Source organism: Phaenicophaeus curvirostris, chromosome 2 (assembly GCF_032191515.1).
Source record: "Phaenicophaeus curvirostris isolate KB17595 chromosome 2, BPBGC_Pcur_1.0, whole genome shotgun sequence".
NCBI lineage: Eukaryota > Metazoa > Chordata > Aves > Cuculiformes > Cuculidae > Phaenicophaeus > Phaenicophaeus curvirostris.
Window position 1 is genome coordinate 84,808,305 of NC_091393.1, and position 18,774 is coordinate 84,827,078.

An 18,774-nucleotide genomic window follows, 5' to 3' on the forward strand; every position below is an offset into this window, starting at 1 on the left:
TGAAACTTCACATGTTTCATTTAGGCAAGTTGGCAAGAGAGGCAGGAGCAGCTTCTAGGTGGAAAAAGGTAATACTTACCTAGCCGCAAAAATGAGAAAAAATAGAGCCAAAAAAGGCAGAGAATTGGAGCTGCAAGGGCCTGATTCACAGCTGCAAAGTGCATCTTCTTCTCCAGCTTGGCAGGGAGATACGCATAGTAAAGGTTGTAACGGTCAACCATGTGCTTCAGGAGTATGTATATTAAACCTGGAAGGAAACAAGGGAGAACCAAGGAGAGGCTGTTTGAAGACTTGGTAAGGAGCAGAAATCCTGTGAGGAGTTCTACACAAATCAAGCAACTGAAATCCTAGGTGTCCGTGGTGGATACAGCCCAAATATGAATGGGGTACAGCTGCGTGACAGCAGTCTGCTCCTAAGGGTCTTGCATCCACAGCCCAAGACCCCTGGGTCTCCTCATCCCCCACTCTCCACACACTTCTTTGTGGTGCCATTCCTGTTCTCAGAAAGAACCCAGAGCTCCATCCTCATGCTGGCACACGATGCCAAGCCAGAAGGGAAGATTCAGTACTTCAGCACCGCATTAGTAAGGAAGAAAGGTCTAACAGTGGCTTTATGCCTCCCTCTCAGCCTTCAACTGACTCATGACTGGATTTCAAACCAGCTATTTCTTATCCCCCAAAAAGGCCAGTTACTGCCATGACAGCTATGAATTGCAGCAACTCTTCTATTCAGTAGCACATTTGGATATTTACAACTGCATACAAAACAAAATCTAAATAAATATCACGTACATTGTTCCAAAAAATTGGCCATATTATCCCAATAATAAGCTTGCTGATTGAAACCAGTTCTGAACAATATCTAGTTTAGCTAATTATGTTGTGTCTAGCACTCTAAAATTTTGGATTAGGAAAATATCAACTATACAAAATGATGTAGGACTAATTATGCCTGATAAACAGGTTTCCAGAATGGAAATACCTACAGCTGCTGAAATGATTCTTTATATGTAATTATTGTGACAGTCCAGAATCTCTGTGAATGAAAGGTGCAATAAAATAAGGCATAGATCATGCCACAGTCACTAAAGATGGTCAACTGTCCATGAGTTCCTAGGCAGACTGCTAGACTTCTTGCACACCCACACAGGATTTAATGGGTGATACAGGAAGAAGAAAGTAGTCAAAGCCAGATATATATGCAACTTCATGCTTAACTGTTAAGCTTTGTTCATGGGACAGAGATAAACCAACTAAGAAGAAACTTCCTAGAAAGAGGAGGTCTGTGACTTGGAGATCTGGAGACATCGGGGTCCGGTAGGACTCCATCTCTACCTACCCCACAGGGCAGCTGTGCTCCACCCAGATCTATCCCGAGTGAGTACACAGCATTTCCTTTTTCAGTCAAACAGCAGCTATGGTGTTCTCCAAGATCAAGTCCCAGCATGGCAGTCAGCATATCATTAGGTCACATCCCTGGGGTTGGAACCACAGAGCATACAACTATCCGTAGCGCAGTGATAACCACAGCCCGTTTTCTAGTTCTCATTCAGGATGTGGAATTCTAGATAAATGGTTTGCAATGCAGAAGAGCTGCAGCAGTGAAAAGGACAGGCAGTTTTCCAGTCTCTTGCTATGGGATCAACACGCTTCTGTGCTTCATTTTACATGTATCAGTCAAACTTAAGACAGAATTTATTTCAAATCTGCCTACAGGATTTAGCAATCAGAACATCTCAAGTTAAGTTTGGCTGCTTAAGGTGGACTCCAGGCTGGGCACCATCTACAGCTACCTTCTTACCAGATCTCAAGAACTCAGAGATAAACAATCTCCTCATCACCAGACCTACCAAAACTCCTACACTTAACTAATCAGACCTACTGCACTCAAACTAGTAAAATAAAATAAGGGTCTAAAAGACCTTAGAAATACTTTCAACTTCTGAAGGCAGTACAAGAGCTAAGTATTTCATCATCTTTTGCCCTGTTTTTCCACCAGAAGAGAAGGAAAATTGGACCACATTATTAAGGATTATCAGCATCTGAACTGGAATAAGAATGCAGAACTTGGCCTTCCAAACCTCCCCCTCCTCTCGCATGCCCCTCTCTGGCCCACACAGTGCCCACAGTTCACCGAAAAACTTACCAAATGGGACGATGATGGGACACGTAATGCTATAGGCCATGATGACAGTGAACACACACAACATCCAGGCATACATTGCTCCAAATTCATATTCAAATGCTTGTTGCTAGGAACAAAACCAAAACATCCCAAAATCACATACCATATATGAGTGGGTCAGGAGTTTAGAAAAGATTCACTAAAACAACAACTCACCTTTTCTTATTCTCTCCCTAGGAGAGATCAGTTATTTCACTAAAAGGCACTAATGACGTAATTAGGGAGATCAAGTATTATGCCTTTTAAGCACCTGTACTTACAGAAAATATGTTGCCTCTTTCATAGCCTTAAAGTAATTCCCGAGAGTCAGTTTTCATCTACAAGAAGCAACTACTTCAAACCATAAGGCAGAAAATAATTGTGCTAAACTCAGAATCTTCATCTCACTGCAGATTCCATTGATTCTGTACTGTTTCTTGTGTCGATTTTCCCAGTAGGGAAAGCTCAAGATATCAAAGCTTTGATGTGGTCAGTATTCCTACTTTTTCCACTTGGGATCAGGAAATCAATACAAATCATTTCAATCAGAGTAAGGGTTAATATATAAGCTAAGGGATTCTTTTAAACATTTACTTTTGAGAGGGAGGGACGGAAGAGGGAGGGACGGAAGAGGGAGGGACGGAAGAGGGAGGGACGGAAGAGGGAGGGACGGAAGAGGGAGGGAAAAATGGGGCAGCTGTATATAGGCTTAATTTCCCTTTGTAACACCTGGAATTTCAAGCTGCAAGACAACACATCATCTGGAAGTGGAAGTCCACCTCTTAAAATGGAATAAAGACAGTAAGCGTACATTTTGCTAGGTGTACGTTCAAATTATAGCAAGTTGTAAATGCCTGTGGACTGACAGAAGAAACTTAACCATAGACAGAAATGATTTTTTTTTTTAAAACAATGAAGTTTAGACCATAAGATAAAATTAGAATTATCCTATAAAATCCAAATCATAAATCTCTGACTTGGAGCTATGAATCATACCTGAAGTTCAGAGCTTGGGTTTTGATTTTTTTACAACCTCTGACTTGAACAAATACCTCCTTGTTAATTATGCTGTAAATGAAGGGAAAATGAACCTGTCATGGATGAGTGAAACAAAGGTCAAAAAAAAAAAGCGACAGGAGATGACAGTTAATGGTATGGAGGATAGAGGCTCCCACTGTTTCTGGTAAGGAATAATCAATTAATTGTCTCTTACTAAGAAGAGGCTTTAATACCTGTTTAATATTTTTCCTTTCTGCTGTGGACTTCGCCATTACCATACGTATGGTGTAAAGGATGAGGCCAGGCAGGCGCAGCAGCTCCATCCCGTTGCCAATGAAAGCAGAGGCGATCACGTAGTTCACAAAGAAGGCTCCCTGGTCAGGCAAGAAGACACATCTGCAAGGAAAGACATCAGACACTGACTGGAAACCAGACAAGCAGATATATTATGTACAGAATGGATCCCTATCGCCTTTGGAAATCTCCTACCATAAGGATAAGCACTAGTCACTATACAAAGTGGCTAGAAGACTTCCAATAATCTTGTTGAAAAAGAGAACTACACGGCCATAAATGCAGTAACTGTAGTATAGTGTAAGAGCCTGCCTGAGTTGCAGTTTGGATGAGGAATAAACCGTTCACAAAAAGATACAGCAGTCAGAAGGGTGGCTGGTAGCAGACGAGAGCATCACTAGATGTCTGCAACAGCAACACAAGACAAGATGAGGTAAGACTGCAATAGAATAATTCTCTCTCCTAGCTTACTAACTCCTAATTGTCTTCTTGCTACTGATTTTGAAACAGCATTTGGAAACCTATGTCCTAATAATTGCATTCTATTCTTTCCCTCCAGCCACAGTCACAAGAGCTTATAATAACCAGTACTTGCAAGCTTGCAATGCTGGTGTAAAAATGATCATGTTTCTTAAAATCCAGAGTCATTGGATTTCAGAAAGAGAACTGCTGCAGCGATTTGGTCTCACTGTAATCCCTGGGAACATCCCCTGTCCATGACACGCAACAATCCTTAGCATATTTTTCTGGTCCCCTTTCACACGCATTATATCACCCTATCCTTTCTTGTCTTCCACAAAATTTGTAAGGTTTTGGGAAAATCACTGTCTCTTTATTGAATGTGTGCATACATTAGCTAGCAGGAAAAAAGTAGGGATTTCTTCATAGCAAAACCACTCACATTCTCTTCCCTTTATTCTGAAGCTCAACATCATCCCACAGCGTACCACTCCCAAAAGCAAATTCTAACAAGTAAGACTAGACAAGAGCAAAAAAATAACCCTTTAGCAAAGAGTTGGTAGTACTTACTCCAGCCTAACTGCAGAATCAGATGATTCTCTGTCAAATAGCCAACGGAAAAAAAAATCAAGGCTGAAAGAAAGACGGTTAATGTAATTCAGTCTCCAACAGCTTCATACTGTATAAAATTGCTTCTTCTAAGTGGTTCAGATTAGCACAGCAGACAGAATTTACTCAAATGATCTGAACACTACTTCACTACTTTAGCTTCATCACAGTTACTGATAGTCAGAAATAGGAAAAAAAATACAGAATCAAACAAAACAGAAACATCTAATTCATACTAAAGTTTTAATGATTCATTTTTAGCAGTTATTATATAGATAGGTCAAATTCATTTTATTGAATTAGCCAGGGAAACTGTCAAATACTGTAAAGGTAAAAAGAAAACTATATAGGCAATTATAATTGAAATATAAAACACAGTCAGGAAACTGGGTTCTTGGCTATGATGGAGGGTATGGGGAACTTTCAATTAGTCATTGATCTTACAAGGTATTAAATTTCTTTGCTAAAAGAAAAGTCAGTGTTTGGAAACTTTAAGAACTGTGAGGTCCTTAGACAAAAGATGAACATTGACTTCTAATGGATATAACCACACACACTAGAGAGTGCAGGTACATCAACTGTACCTCAGCTAGCAACTAGAAAACAAGAGCAAGTTGTTACCATATGATAAAAATACTCAAACACTATTGTGTTAAACTATGGTTTTTTACCTCGTCAGACCAAGGGAAGGCAGAATCAATACCATGAAGATCAAAAATATGTAGACTTTATGCATCATTATTCTGTTCTCTGCAGATCTACCAACATAAAAAGTCAATGAGTAAGGAATCCATATGAAAGATTTCTGTACATGAAGGATCTTGCCCAGATGATGTCTGTACTTGTCAGACTTACAGCTTCCCCTACCATATCACATCACTACAAGATACTCACAAAACAAACATCTTTGAGACAGTCACAAATTTGGACCAAGCAGGCTTTTAGTATCTTCTTGGGCAAAGAAAACACTTCTGAACATTAATCCAGACTCTGGATTGGCATCACTACAAGTCTACCAAAATCAAGAGGATATGCAACAATCACAGCTGGTGTCTCATCCAGTGATATTCACATCTCACAACAGCTTGTAAACAAACAGCTCTTCAAGTGTTATGCCAAGAGGGATTAGGCAGTTTGTAAAAGGGCACTGCTGCCAAGAAACCAGAGACTTATATAAGCTACTTGACTGTTCTTGCCAAGTGTCAAGTCTTCGGGAACATGACACTAATAATGCTATATCCCTACTATAGCAGAAGGAACATCCATCTAGTAAAACACTGTTGCTAGAAAACTAGAGCAATTGCTATAAACAATTCAGACTGCTAAAGGGGATATGTGATAGGACATTAAAACCACAGAGGTTTTATTATAGAATCATGTACTCCTTGGGCACTGTGGGACATATCAGTATAACTATACAAAGCCTTGAAATCAGATCTGTGATCATTATTGACTTTAGAAAACTATTCTGGACTGAGAAGGGCTCAAAGTTCACATGGCTAGCATGAAACCATCAAAAAAAAAAAAGAGTTGCTGCAAAGAATAAAACTTGATGAATAAACAGCATGTTCCTGACATGATGTCTTTTACAAGGGAACAGTACAAAAAAATAAAAAGGCCAAAAAATTTGATGTTAGAACATAAATCAAAAAGTGGCTACAGGTATTACGGAAAAAGACTGAATGAAGTTGAGCGAAGCAGGGATTCAGTGTGCAGCTTTTATGTGATTGTCAGTAAACCAGGGGTGAAATCCGGCATGCCAAACAAAGCTGTGCCGAGTTCTCCAAGTTAGCAACATGTCACTGTACTTGGTATCTCTGGTGTGTACCAGTCATATCTGAAAACCTTGCATCAACACATCTGCCAGGCCTTGGTCCCATAGGTCTTCTTAGACCACCACTAACAATACCCAACAGCAACTAAGTTATACACTAAAAGTTACATCCCCTGTTTTTTCACTCTAAACAACAAAAAGATGGATGCACTTTCTGTTGAAGTGGGATTCTGGCATTCTTCAACACTCTTGGCCCGAAGGGGATCCAAACCCATACCTCCTATACTCCCAAAGAGTGAGCCTAATTATGGGATCAGAGGCACCTCCCACGCTCCTGTTGAAGCTACACCCTCTGAGCCTGCTTATACGTTTTTGTTGTCATTAAATATATAATAAAGAGGTGTGTGGGGAGAAGCATAAGCAAACTGTATGGTCAGATAACACTTGCTATGTTAATTACAAATTACTTCAACTCCAAAGTGTTAGCTAAAACATTAGAAAGAGACAAAAAGCATGACATTCTCTGCTACAGGAGGCCTGCTAAGAGCTCTGTGAAAGATAAGCACTTTCTCCATTTATTTTAGTTATTCAGCTGGTAAGGCCAAAACAGAAGAAAACTTTTCTTACTTTGTCCAGTGGGACTCCAGCAAAGTTGAGTAATACACAATTGTAGGTAGCAATGCTGAGAAGGACCAGAGCAAGAGTGTCGGGAAAAACTGGCTGACGATGGGGTTCTAATATGGGGGGGAAAAAGGAAGAAGTATTTAGAACATTTTAATGCAGCTGTGGTAGAACAGAGGCTGCAATATTTTGGTTTCTTGGAAGTTATAGCAGTTTGGACTGTGGAAATTATATGCAGATACCGTCTTAAAATGAGTGAGTACTCAGCACTGATGTGCAAATAAAAAAAAACAAGGGCAGGATTGGGAATTAAAATTCCATGAAAGTGAAGTTTAATTCCATCAAAACAGTTTTAATGGAGTTTACACTAGCTTGGCCAAGTATGTTAAATGAACAGCTTGCAAGAGACTTCAGCTGCAAACTAGACTAGATATATATGCCATCCAGTTTTGAATCCAATAAGCAAAATGAAACTATGGAATCTTACTTGAGAGTTTAAAATCTGAATTCCTCCTTTCTCATCATAAAAATTAAAATACAAGTTGGACTTGAAATTCCATTTTTGGTGAAGGATTTTATTACAAAATTCAGAATTACATTAATTTGGAATACAAATTTTTACTACAAATAAATAAGACATTCCGAATAATACAAAGTTTCAGATTAAATGGTGTCAGCCTACTATCAAAAAACAAAAGAGGACTAGAGACCTGATTCTGGATGCATGCCTTTTTAAACAGCAGTTATGTAAAACAGTCCTGAGAATTTCAACTGAATTTAGCTTTTAGACATTGTTTCATTGTCTTACTTTACACTTATCAGTTTACCAACATCTTGGCCTGACACACAGCTATATCTCCAAACATATGGTGATACTCACATTAAGGTAGTGAATAGGTTTAGTGACATTGAACTTGTCCATGGTTGAGATGATTATGGAAGGAGTGGTAAGAAAAAACAGCACAATAAAGAGAAGCAAATTAATGCAAGCCCATCTAAACCACCATTTCAGTCCATGCACTGAAAGATTTTTCCTGAAATAAAAGGACACAAAAACGAGCGGTAAGCACTCACTGTTAAAAAATATACACTATCTGCCAAGTAGCAGGTGGCTCTGCTCTTTCCAAATTGAGCTTCTGGAGTCTTATAGTGACATAACAAAGCACTACACAAGTTCCAATTGCTATTAGAAATAAAGAAAACAGTGAAACCTCTCTTGAATGATAACATAGATTGTGCTTGCAGAAGATATTTAGTATTTCATAACACAAACACTATCTCTAATGTAGTTAAGGTTTGGGATGCAACACTTCCACTGTCTAGTAACACAGAAGTACTAAACAAAGTTAGAACAAGAAGAGACAGAGAGAAGAAGATACAGAGAATTTCTGGAAAGAGAACGGTTGACAGAGAATCTACCAAGAACCTGTGATCTGAAAGAAATTTAAAAACCCTGCACCCCTTCCTGCCGTATTAAAATGGCAACCACAGGTCTTGCACAGATGTAGCTCTAACATATTATCCAAAACGGTTCCCAAAAGGACTGGAGTTATTTGAATCTCAGACAAAGCCAAGTACTTAGAAAGACAAAACAGGGATGCAGAGGCTCAATAACATCCCAAATTATGACAACTCTTTCTGTGAACCTAAGTAACTTGGCAAAACCCTATGCCTTCTCTTCATCTAGGGGGAGGGGAGAAAAGACAAAACACAGGGGGGAAAAAAAAACCCAAGAAAAAAACACAGAAAAAAAACCACCACAGGGGAAAAAAGAAAAACAATCCACAAAACCCCACCATCATTCCTTCTCAGGGATGTTTACTAAAGGTTTGCAAATGCTTCAGATCACTGTGCCTCAACCATAATTTCCTGTGTCCACAGAGAGAGCCTGAAGAAAGGAAGTAGAAATAAAGCACACAGAGGTCAGAACCCTTTCATGAAAAAGATAGATTAAACTGACCCTACTTGGAAAGCAACTTAAGAGAGAGTTTTAATTCATGTCTCAAAATAACACAGCTGCGAAAGCCAAAGTTAAGAAACATGATTGTTAGCTTTATCACTAAAGATCGGGTACTTTATTCCCAACTGTAAAATAGTAGTTCTAGAGAAAAGCTCTCAATTTTTCGAAACAGATGGCATAGTTATCTTGAAAGTAATTTTCCATTTAAGTCATTAGGAAACAAGCGTATTTTAAAAAAAAAAATAGTTACTTAACAGATGAAACACAGTAACTTGTGCATGTTTGTGTCTCTCTCTGGAAGTTTTGGCAACACAAATGTCACAAAAAATTGACAACAGAGGATTATACTAACCTAACCCTAAGTTATTCACAAAACACTTAGAAAACATTTAGTCATTTTTAGCCTACAAAAGTGACAGAAAGCAACACAGGAGCAGTTTAAGTCAAAAGGCATATAGATATTTCTCCTGTAAGCAGTGGGAGACTCTGTGGAATGAGGGTCAATGAAAAGATGTTAGAAGACAGACTACAGTTCACAGAGTAGATCAAGTTATGTGCATCATGTGGCAACTCAAAAAAAATACAAATATTAGGAAAATACTCAGCACTAATACCAAGGTTTTTTCCTCAGATCTCAATAGGAGATACGCATTAACATCAAGAAACGGAAACACTGAGGCCCAGACATTAATAAGCTGGGTTTGGTTGTTTGGTTTTTTTTGTAACAGTTAACAGGAACTGCAGGTACCAGAACTTCGGGGTGGTAAAATTCTACAGTCAGTCTCCATGAGGCTTTCCCAAGTTCAACGAAGAACAGCAGTATGGAAATAAAGATGCAGATCAGCCATCTCCAAACGCTACTTAAAGCCTTAGTTTGGGGTTAAAGAAAAATGCACTCCGTTCCCTTCTCCTACCTCCATTCTGAACCTACATTAATTTAAATAAATGGATGCAAGACAGGAATCTTACCAACAAATATTCTCAGGATAAGGAGCGTATGTAACCTCCCAGTTTGATACGCACAGCTCCCTGCTGTAGGATGATGGCTGGGGTTCTCCTTTACACTTAATACTCTGACATTTGCAGGCATTGAAGTCCTTAAGGATACTGTAAGGAAGAAAAAGAGGAGGAGGATTTTTCCAATTTTTTACACCTAAAATGCTGCATACACAATGAGAAAGACTGGAAGCGTTGCTAAAGGTTCTTTTGCTTTTAATAACTAGATATCAAGACAGTACTCAGACAACAACCTCACATCATATTACACATGTAATGACTGTCAAATAAACGGTTCCTACCACAGATCTGACAAAGTTGGAAACAAAAGGTAGTCTGAGGTTTGAACTGTTCAGTGCTTCTACCAACATGAACAAGAGCAGTGATTCATATTAAAAAAAAATTAAAATAAATAAATAAATAAATCATAGCCTAAGAGATTTAGGTAAAAAAATGACCGCAAAACCAATGACAGCCAGTTCCCCAGACACCTCTTTAGGTAATTACAGCTGTTTTCAAATCAAAGCAAAGGGTTAGTCTACCCTCTCATTTCATTACAGTAGTATCAAAACTAGCCAATTTTGCCTTGAGTATCAATTTTCAGGAAATTTTTTATCATGCTGGTATTCTCACAATTCAAAATAATACCTTCTTTCACCCACTCCTAAAATAACGACAATAGTTATTTTTTTCTTCTAATATTATAAGTTGTTTGACAATCAATGTAGTTAAACAAAATTTAAACACGCCCAAAATAAATGCTTTCAAAGATTTCCCAAAAGACAGCAGCAGAAGTGCTAGGCATATATTCAGAGGCCTTAGAACTGTGTGTGCATTACTGTGTAAAAGAAGCTCCACTCCAGACGAGCTCCATTACACTAGCATGGAAACAGTATGCGTTATACTTGAATAGGCACACTTGAAATTCCTGAACATGCTAATTTCTCAGTTGTGCCTTTAACATAAAGGAACTGGAGAATCACATGCGCAAACACCAAACAAACAAACACAAATAATGCCCAAACCCCAGACCTTTACCTTACCAGAATTCAAGAAGTGATGTCAAATTGCCAGCATCTTGCAGCAGCAAGTATTTAAGAGAGTTAATTTTACTTTGACAGTTTATTTTAAAAAATACATACAAATCAAGCTTTCACAGTACAAGCCATAGTACCGAGCACCATCATTAACCAAGCTTCTACAAGTACCTGACTTCATGAACCTCAGTCCTGGATTCCTTTTTTCTTCCATCCTATTTCAGGGCTCTGTGAAGTACAGCCTACTAAGGGCACCAAATAACTTGATGGTAGGCTCAGCTTCACACGTAATCTAATCTAATTTTCCAGAGAATGGAGTCCACTGCATCACTTCCAAGCCAAACAAACTGAAATATTTTCAGTTCTTGATAATTCAACTCAGAGCTGCCTGCAGTGCCACCCAGAAAATGCACCCAAGGAGAGGCTATCGCATCAAAATTGTGTAAGACAAATCAGCAGCAAAGTAAACGATGCTCACAAAGTTCCAACAGAAAACAAGTGGCTACATGCATTTTCTCTACAGATGACCGAGTAAAAAGTATAGAACAACTTCTGATGTCAGGCCTACACATACAACTATTATAACAGGTAAGTGAGATGCATAATATATACCTATGGCCAGGTCAGTCACTGACTCTGCTTTGTTGAGGTGACAAACTAGCAGGGTAGTTTGCACTGTGATAGTTTGGTAATTGGACCACTTGCACAGCAGAAAATTGAGAAATCAGTAACTCATATTCCAGAGCAAAATAGTCCGGCTTACTGTTAACCTGCACTAATGGACTGAATTCCACCCAGAAAAGAAAGGCTCCTTACCCCAATAAATGTTCAGAGCTATTTAGCCCCTTAGATATTTTTCTCACTAAGTGAGAAAGTGCATGCTTAGGGGAAAACTTACCAGAAAGCAAAGCAGACCAAATCCAGAGGATGGTGAAGAAGAAAGGAAGAAGAACCAACATAAGAAAACAAGTGACACAAACAGACCGGTTGCACTAATCACAGTTAAAAGAGAACAAACAAGACAGCAGACAAAACTTACTAGGTTGCCATGGATTTCTCTTGAAATGTTACAAAAGCCATTCCCAGTGGTTTACTATGAACAGCTTGTTCCTCTTTTGAATATTCTTCCATCAGTTCATTTCTAACTCTGGTATAATAATCTACAGCATCCTCCTGTAGGGAAATTTATGACTGTTACATACAAGTGTCATTAAAACAGAGCTTAGGCAAACCTCTCTCTTCCTCATAATACTTCCACAAATTACAAACCATGTCATAATACGAAGACAAACAAACAGGAACTATTTCTTGTACCAATTTTTGCACTAAGAATCTCATTTCCTTTTCTGTACAGTACATGAAGGACGAACTATGTGCCATAAATGAATAAAGAATTTTCTGAAGCTCAACAAGATGTCACACAAAAACTATTCTCCGCTCTTTAACAACCTACCTAGCCATAACTAAGATTAAACATGACCTCTTACCCGTTCGCATCCTCTCATTTCACAACAGCAGAACTGACCGCATGGCTTAGGGTTGATTTGGACCAATTTGCCATACTTCTGATGTAGGTGTTCATAGTAAGTCAGGCTTTTTTCAGCCTGTTTTCTGGAGAGAAAAAAATACATCCATTACATTTTGCAAGAAAACAGTATCAATATCAAGAGTAAGAAGAATATAATCTCAAAAGTTAGGTCAAGGACTGATAAAAAATTAATCAGTCACTGAAGGTATTCACATACTCTACTTTGGCCACTTAGTATAACTTATTTTCAAGTCTGTAATAGCATTACGCAGCCTAGACTTGTGAGACTCTAGGAACAAACCCAATGTATAGCCCAGAAGATAAGACTTCTTTCGATTATGACCAGCCCCAGCCAAAGCAGAGGGTCCCAGAGTTATTAATTCAATAGGTGGGTTTTTCACTTTGCACTGCCTGACAATAATTAAACATATGCATACATAAATAAACAATCGGCAAGCCAAGGTCTATCTTATGCAACAAATCTACAAGAAATAGGCTGAACCCCACAACTCGCCTTAAAACACAGCCGAATCCAACTGAAGTCCAGACCAGAACTTTAAGAGCAAAATTCATTTCTGGTATGTGTAAATTCAGTATTACTGGTATATGGTGATTAAGGACTGCTGAAACATTCATAAAATTACACTAAACTCTGGTAGATTACAAAAAAACAAGTACCTTTTTTTGAAGAGATGAATAAGCTTGGCTACATCGTAACATAGCTGGACTTCCAGCACAGTGCAGGTTGGGTAGGCAGCACTGAAAAGGAAGCAGTACAAAAGAAGAATAAGAACATATGTACAATGAAGAAAATCTTTCCAAGAACATCACTGATATCTAACTGACATCTCAACCACTCATTTCATTCCTGAACGAGCTATCATAGAGTACAGACTCCCAGAGACACAGCTGCCAAAAGTTACTTTAATGAGATACACAGCATCATTCCTAAGTAAAGGCTATGTGGAAGCAAGAATGGAAAGAGTGGATACATGGCCACTTTTCTTAGAGTCTGAGATCAACTAACTAAATTTATTGAAATACAGACTTTTTTCAATTCTGTCCAAGGAACGGGATATGCTTTTAGAAACATACTGTCGTACGAATTTTAAACAGTGCAAAAGTTAAAAAAAAAATTCCATTTGGTCAGGTGAAACTACTAAGACAAATTTAAATCTCCTGTTCCTGATGATACTACTCCAGCACTGAACTTACGTGAAATGACCTTGTATTATCTCTTCTTTTGCATTTTTTGGAAGACCAGTTATAAACAATGTGCACTTAACCTGAAAGAGAAAATGCAACTCCAATTTTGCGAAACCACATAATGAAAGAGAAAACAAGAATAAGAGAAAGGCAATGACAAAACAAGTAACTGTTTTAGAGGAGAAAAAAGGTAAGAAATCCTGATTTCTAAAGGAGCTGCCTCTATTCAAGACAACACCACATTCACTTTCTATATGGGTAATAGGTTACAACAAAAATTCACAAACCCATCCCCAAGCCCCTTCTCTACACTCGTTTTCATGATTCAGTCAGTGGAGCTTTGCTTTCACTTCTGTTACATTCTAGCAAGCAGGAGGCATCTTAGCAATTTACTTTTTTAGCATCACCCACTTGCAAACAAGTTGTATGCTTTTTTTTTCCACACCAATACAGAAACTTACTATGTTTTCTTCTTTATATGTGACATACTTCATGTGATGTCTCATGAAGACAACAGTCAGAATCAGGTAAACAACAGCAAAAACTGTGTGCAGCCAAAGAAGATTATTACTGTAGGACAAAATGTTATGAATATGAGAAACAGGAAGAACTAATTGTCCAGTTGATAGAAGTAGCCATCAAAATGCTAAGCAGATCAGAACCTCTCACTGAACCCAAACCAAGAAAAAAAGGTAGTTTTTGGTATTCAATCATGCCTGTACAGATGCTTTGGACAGCCATTAGCGTTCCCTGCTTATCATAAAATTCTATGGGTAACAGACCTACAAAGAAAACAAATATTCTATGACATGGACGTTTTTAGACAGCTTTTGGCTTGTGCCTTCTCATTCAGATGACCAATAGCTCACACCATGCTATTTGCCAAAATGTGTTTAATTGGCTTTATTAGTTACTGTGCTGCATGCTGAACTGTCCTTGAACAAAATCCTTACTCAAACAGAAACCAGCCTGATACAGGGAGTAAATTCTGCTTCTCTGATAGCTCCTTCCTCCAAGCTTATATAAGTTCTGTTGTATGAATGGTTTCTCAGTTTTGTGAAGAGCATTAATAATTACAGTTAACCTAAAATACAGGAATTTATTTTACAGATAAAAAACTCCAACCAAACAAGAAACCCCCACTAGTTATTAGGATTCTCAGTGTGCTTAAAAAAAAACAAAGTGCAGTGGCAGAAACTACAGATAGATTGATCAAGTAATAAACCAGAAAAATTGTACAGCTTTGTATCTCAACTACTTTACAGACTGTTTTTAAAACATATAGAAGTAATTTTACTCGTGATCTCAGATGGGAGAGATATGCACACACACAAATCTGATGTAAGAGCATTTAAATCATCCGAGTTACACATTCTAGTAAGGCTATCAGCTTTATTTCCCTTTTGATGTATGATTTCTTTTAATGTGGAAATTTCTGAAAATAATATCACTAGATGTGCAGTCATTATCCAAGAGAAACATGTAGTATAAGAGCTGAGAGAGTAGAAGCCAAGTCTCCAGATTTCTTATCAGCACTGTAACTGCATAGCCTGAAGCAGAATGTATCCCAGTTTCAGTGGATGAAGTGTGAATAAGTAATTCCTACCCCATGAGCCATGTTCCAAGTATCAATTCATGCGACTATGGCAGGAAACAGACACAAGCATAGAAGTACTCTGCAAGATTTACTTACCCAGTTTGTAAGTTTACTATAGTTGTTCTTCCAAAACTATAGGGATCTTTATCTAAGAATTACAAAAACAGGTGGCATAATTAACTGGTGCAACATCCACATTCAAACTATCAGAAAGTCAGCTTTTATTCATTTTTTTTTAAATGTCAGTATACTATGTTTTAATTCTGAGCATATTTATTGTTTAAAAGATTTAAAATCATAATGACTTATATTAAAAATCTGAATACTAGATCTTTGTAGCAGTTCGCCCTTCTCTCTTCACATCCATTAACAACATTGTTTAGGGATCTGAACATATTTCCTTCAGGTTTTATTCTGTCTTCACTGATTTCTTATCTCTCTTTTTTTTTTTAAACTGTATTAATTCAGTGCTGGCAGAACAGTACCAATAACCTTAAGGTCAAAAATCAGAAAGTTTATATAACGTTGCTTCTCTGGACTGTCAAGTATTTTAAAAATGATAATGTGAGTGAATGAAAATTGAGTACATATTCACAAAGCAAAAAAGAGATAAGTGTATCTGGAAAGCTAAATAATCTTCTAGCACAGACTGTTAAACCCACATTAGAAGTTAAGTCATCACAACAGAAAGCACTGCAAATGCACAAATCAGCATCTGGTGGCAGGGGAGGAAGAACGGGAGAAGCAATAAAACTTTTTTTTTTCCCCAGCTGTATTTCGTACCATCACAAAAAATAACGCAGGAAAACAAAAGCTGTATTCTACTGCTTTAGAAGGCCAGCCATTTGAACTAACAGCAAGAATCTATTGGTATCCAAGATACTACAACTTCTACCAAATTGTAGCTAGAGAAGGACAATGTACCCAAACTGGTGCATATAACAAAATCCAAAATCAATTCTGGTATAAATATACAGAAGAGGAAACTGCAATCTATAAGTTCTTTAAAGGCACGACATCTCTCTCTCTACTTTATGAGCACAGCAACTAGGTCTCCAGTTGTATTGGATTTGATTCTCTAAAACTAGAGATGCTGGCTGAGAACACAGAGATGGAAAGCAAGGAAGGAGAAGTCACTGTGAAGTGACAGTGTTCTTTGAAAGAACAAAAAAAGAAAAGAAATGCAAAGAAGAAAAAAAAAGGTAAAGCAATGATCTTTAAGAAAGCAGATATTAACATAAAAAGAATTGCTAAGAATGAGGTCATAAACAAGAAATCAGAGATGGCAGTTCCAGAAAGCAACAATACTAAAGGCACAGGTACAACGTATCCCATTACAAACAACGGCTAAGACGCAAGGCTCCTTAAAACACAGTAAGAAGCAATTGAAAACAAAACTGGGCCACATTATTAAGGACAATAGAAGAGAATAAATAGGGACAAAGATCAGCAAGGTCAGCACACAAAATAAGATGCAATTGCTGTGGTATAAGAACAAACAGAACAAAACACAAGCAAGTACTCTCCCTGAGAGCTCCTGGGAAAACCAAATGAATTATTGTGGTTTTTTGCATCACTTTTCACCAAGATGACCAAATCTGTAAACATGATCTTGACAAGACTGACACAAAGCGAAGTATAAAATGGGCTTATAAGGGCTCATTATCAAAAATGTAAGAATGTTTAAACAGGATTTAAGTTCAGGCCACCAGTATCCTCATTAGAAACTTGAACAGCAGACAAGAGGGCACACATTGTATTTTGTGGAGGGCAAATTAATGATGGAAAGAAGTAGGTGTCACACTGACAGGAATAATCAGGACTAGACTGCAAGAAACATGAAATAATTATTTGCCTAGCACCGACAAAGTCTCAGCAAGAAGATTTGCCTGGTTTTCAGCTGCAAGACAGAAGGAAGCAATGGTAGGCAGTCTAGCTAGATTAAAAAAAAGTGCAGAGGATGGCTGATGATTTTACAATTAGCCAAACAGAAAGCATTTCTCATTAATAACTGAATTAACTGGCTTTGTTTATGAAAAAGAGGGAAAAGGACAAATTAATCTATAATTCACAAGAAGCTAAAAGGATATTGCAAAGAGGAAAAGAACAATCTATTCTCCCCAGAGATCTTAAACTGCAGCAAAAAGATTCAGATTGGACACCAAAAAAAGACTTCTCAACTGTGAAGACAGTTTCCATTGCCCATCACAACCAGTTAAGAGGGCACAGGTCAAGTTAATCCTGCCTTGAGCCTTCTAAATGAAGTCAATTATGTCAGCATATGGTCTGCCATCTTTTTCTGACAACAGTTTTTTGCCAGATGTTTAAAGAAATATCTACTCTCATACGAATGTCACACAAAATTACACACATATCAGATGGAGGGGAAGGGGGAAATACACCCACAAACCTTATGAAGTTTACCAAAATTAAAAAAAAAATCCTAAAAGCTTTTGCAAAGATACAAAGCACAACCTTCTTCTCACAAAACCAAAAAAAAATTCTTACCAAGTAGATCACCCGATAGGTTGACAGGCAATATGACACACACAGACAAAATGCTGATAGCAATCAACAAACAGATGATGTGACGCTGGAAGGCAAGGTAATGTATGGCATCTTCACCACATCTCTCATGAATCTCATCATCGCTGCATCATAGACAGGAAAGCATACAGTCAGTCTGCTTAATATCTTTGGGGTTTTGGGGTATGGTTTTTGAACATACAGTAATTTCTCAGTCTACCCAGTGACATCTCATTAATTCCCTATCCATTTTCAACACGGTTGTGTTCTTTGATGCATAAATTTATGTTCCAAGTGTGTCTTTTTCTTGTGCAGCATCAACATTAAAAAATTAACATGAGGGAATTTAAGATGGAAACAAGCAATCTGAAATGCAAATATAAATTCAATTTTTTTTTTTTATCAGCCTAAGAGAGCACAAAGTAATTTACTGTGTTCTCCTGCTTTTTGACAGTCACCAGGTGTCAAGCCTACATCTCAGATCTTAAGATCACACTGCGACAGTGTTTGGTCACCCGCATAAAGGCTCCCAATAAGGCAAATAAATGCAGAATTATCTTACGACATCAAATTAACAGAAACTATTAACAGGCTTTGGAATGAAGTCTCATTATCTACCCATTTTCAGCCAGACAGATCATTAAAATAGGAGTTCTTGGGAAAGGAAGGAACTGAACTAGCAAAATGGGAGAAAGATGAGCTCAATCCCAACCCCTTTTTTTGTTTCAATGTACCCAACCAATAAACCGATTTAAAAAAATTATAATTTACTAAGTCTCAAGAGACACAAAGGATGAAAATTACAGCTCTAATGCTCAGTTACTGGAAAACAGTGAGGTAGGCTTTCCTAGTTAGTTAATTCCAGCCCAAACTAAACCAGCACTTCTCCACAAAAACCATTTCAGGGGACCCTGCTTCCTGGCCAGGGCCCTACAGGTTTCAAACAGGGGGACACACGGTACTCTTTGAAGCGAAAAGCTTAGTTATTAGCTCAGAATCCATAT

The 18,774-nt window shown here is 37.9% G+C and overlaps 1 protein-coding gene across 3 annotated transcripts in view; it reads right to left on the reverse strand.

The window, feature by feature from the left end:
• TMEM63A (transmembrane protein 63A) overlaps positions 1-18,774 on the reverse strand; it is a 31,063-nt gene that overhangs the window by 5,798 nt on the left and 6,491 nt on the right. For all 3 annotated transcript variants that reach the window (XM_069852685.1, XM_069852683.1, XM_069852684.1), the window contains exons 6-20: positions 17,753-17,895; positions 15,341-15,392; positions 14,109-14,217; positions 13,657-13,727; positions 13,120-13,200; positions 12,401-12,524; positions 11,953-12,086; positions 9,850-9,987; positions 7,801-7,954; positions 6,927-7,033; positions 5,197-5,283; positions 4,487-4,549; positions 3,397-3,559; positions 2,147-2,252; positions 80-247 (exon numbers count right to left, since the gene is read on the reverse strand). In XM_069852685.1, coding sequence (XP_069708786.1) covers positions 80-247; positions 2,147-2,252; positions 3,397-3,559; positions 4,487-4,549; positions 5,197-5,283; positions 6,927-7,033; positions 7,801-7,954; positions 9,850-9,987; positions 11,953-12,086; positions 12,401-12,524; positions 13,120-13,200; positions 13,657-13,727; positions 14,109-14,217; positions 15,341-15,392; positions 17,753-17,895 — 1,700 coding nt within the window. The remainder of the gene's footprint in view (positions 1-79; positions 248-2,146; positions 2,253-3,396; positions 3,560-4,486; positions 4,550-5,196; positions 5,284-6,926; positions 7,034-7,800; positions 7,955-9,849; positions 9,988-11,952; positions 12,087-12,400; positions 12,525-13,119; positions 13,201-13,656; positions 13,728-14,108; positions 14,218-15,340; positions 15,393-17,752; positions 17,896-18,774) is intronic.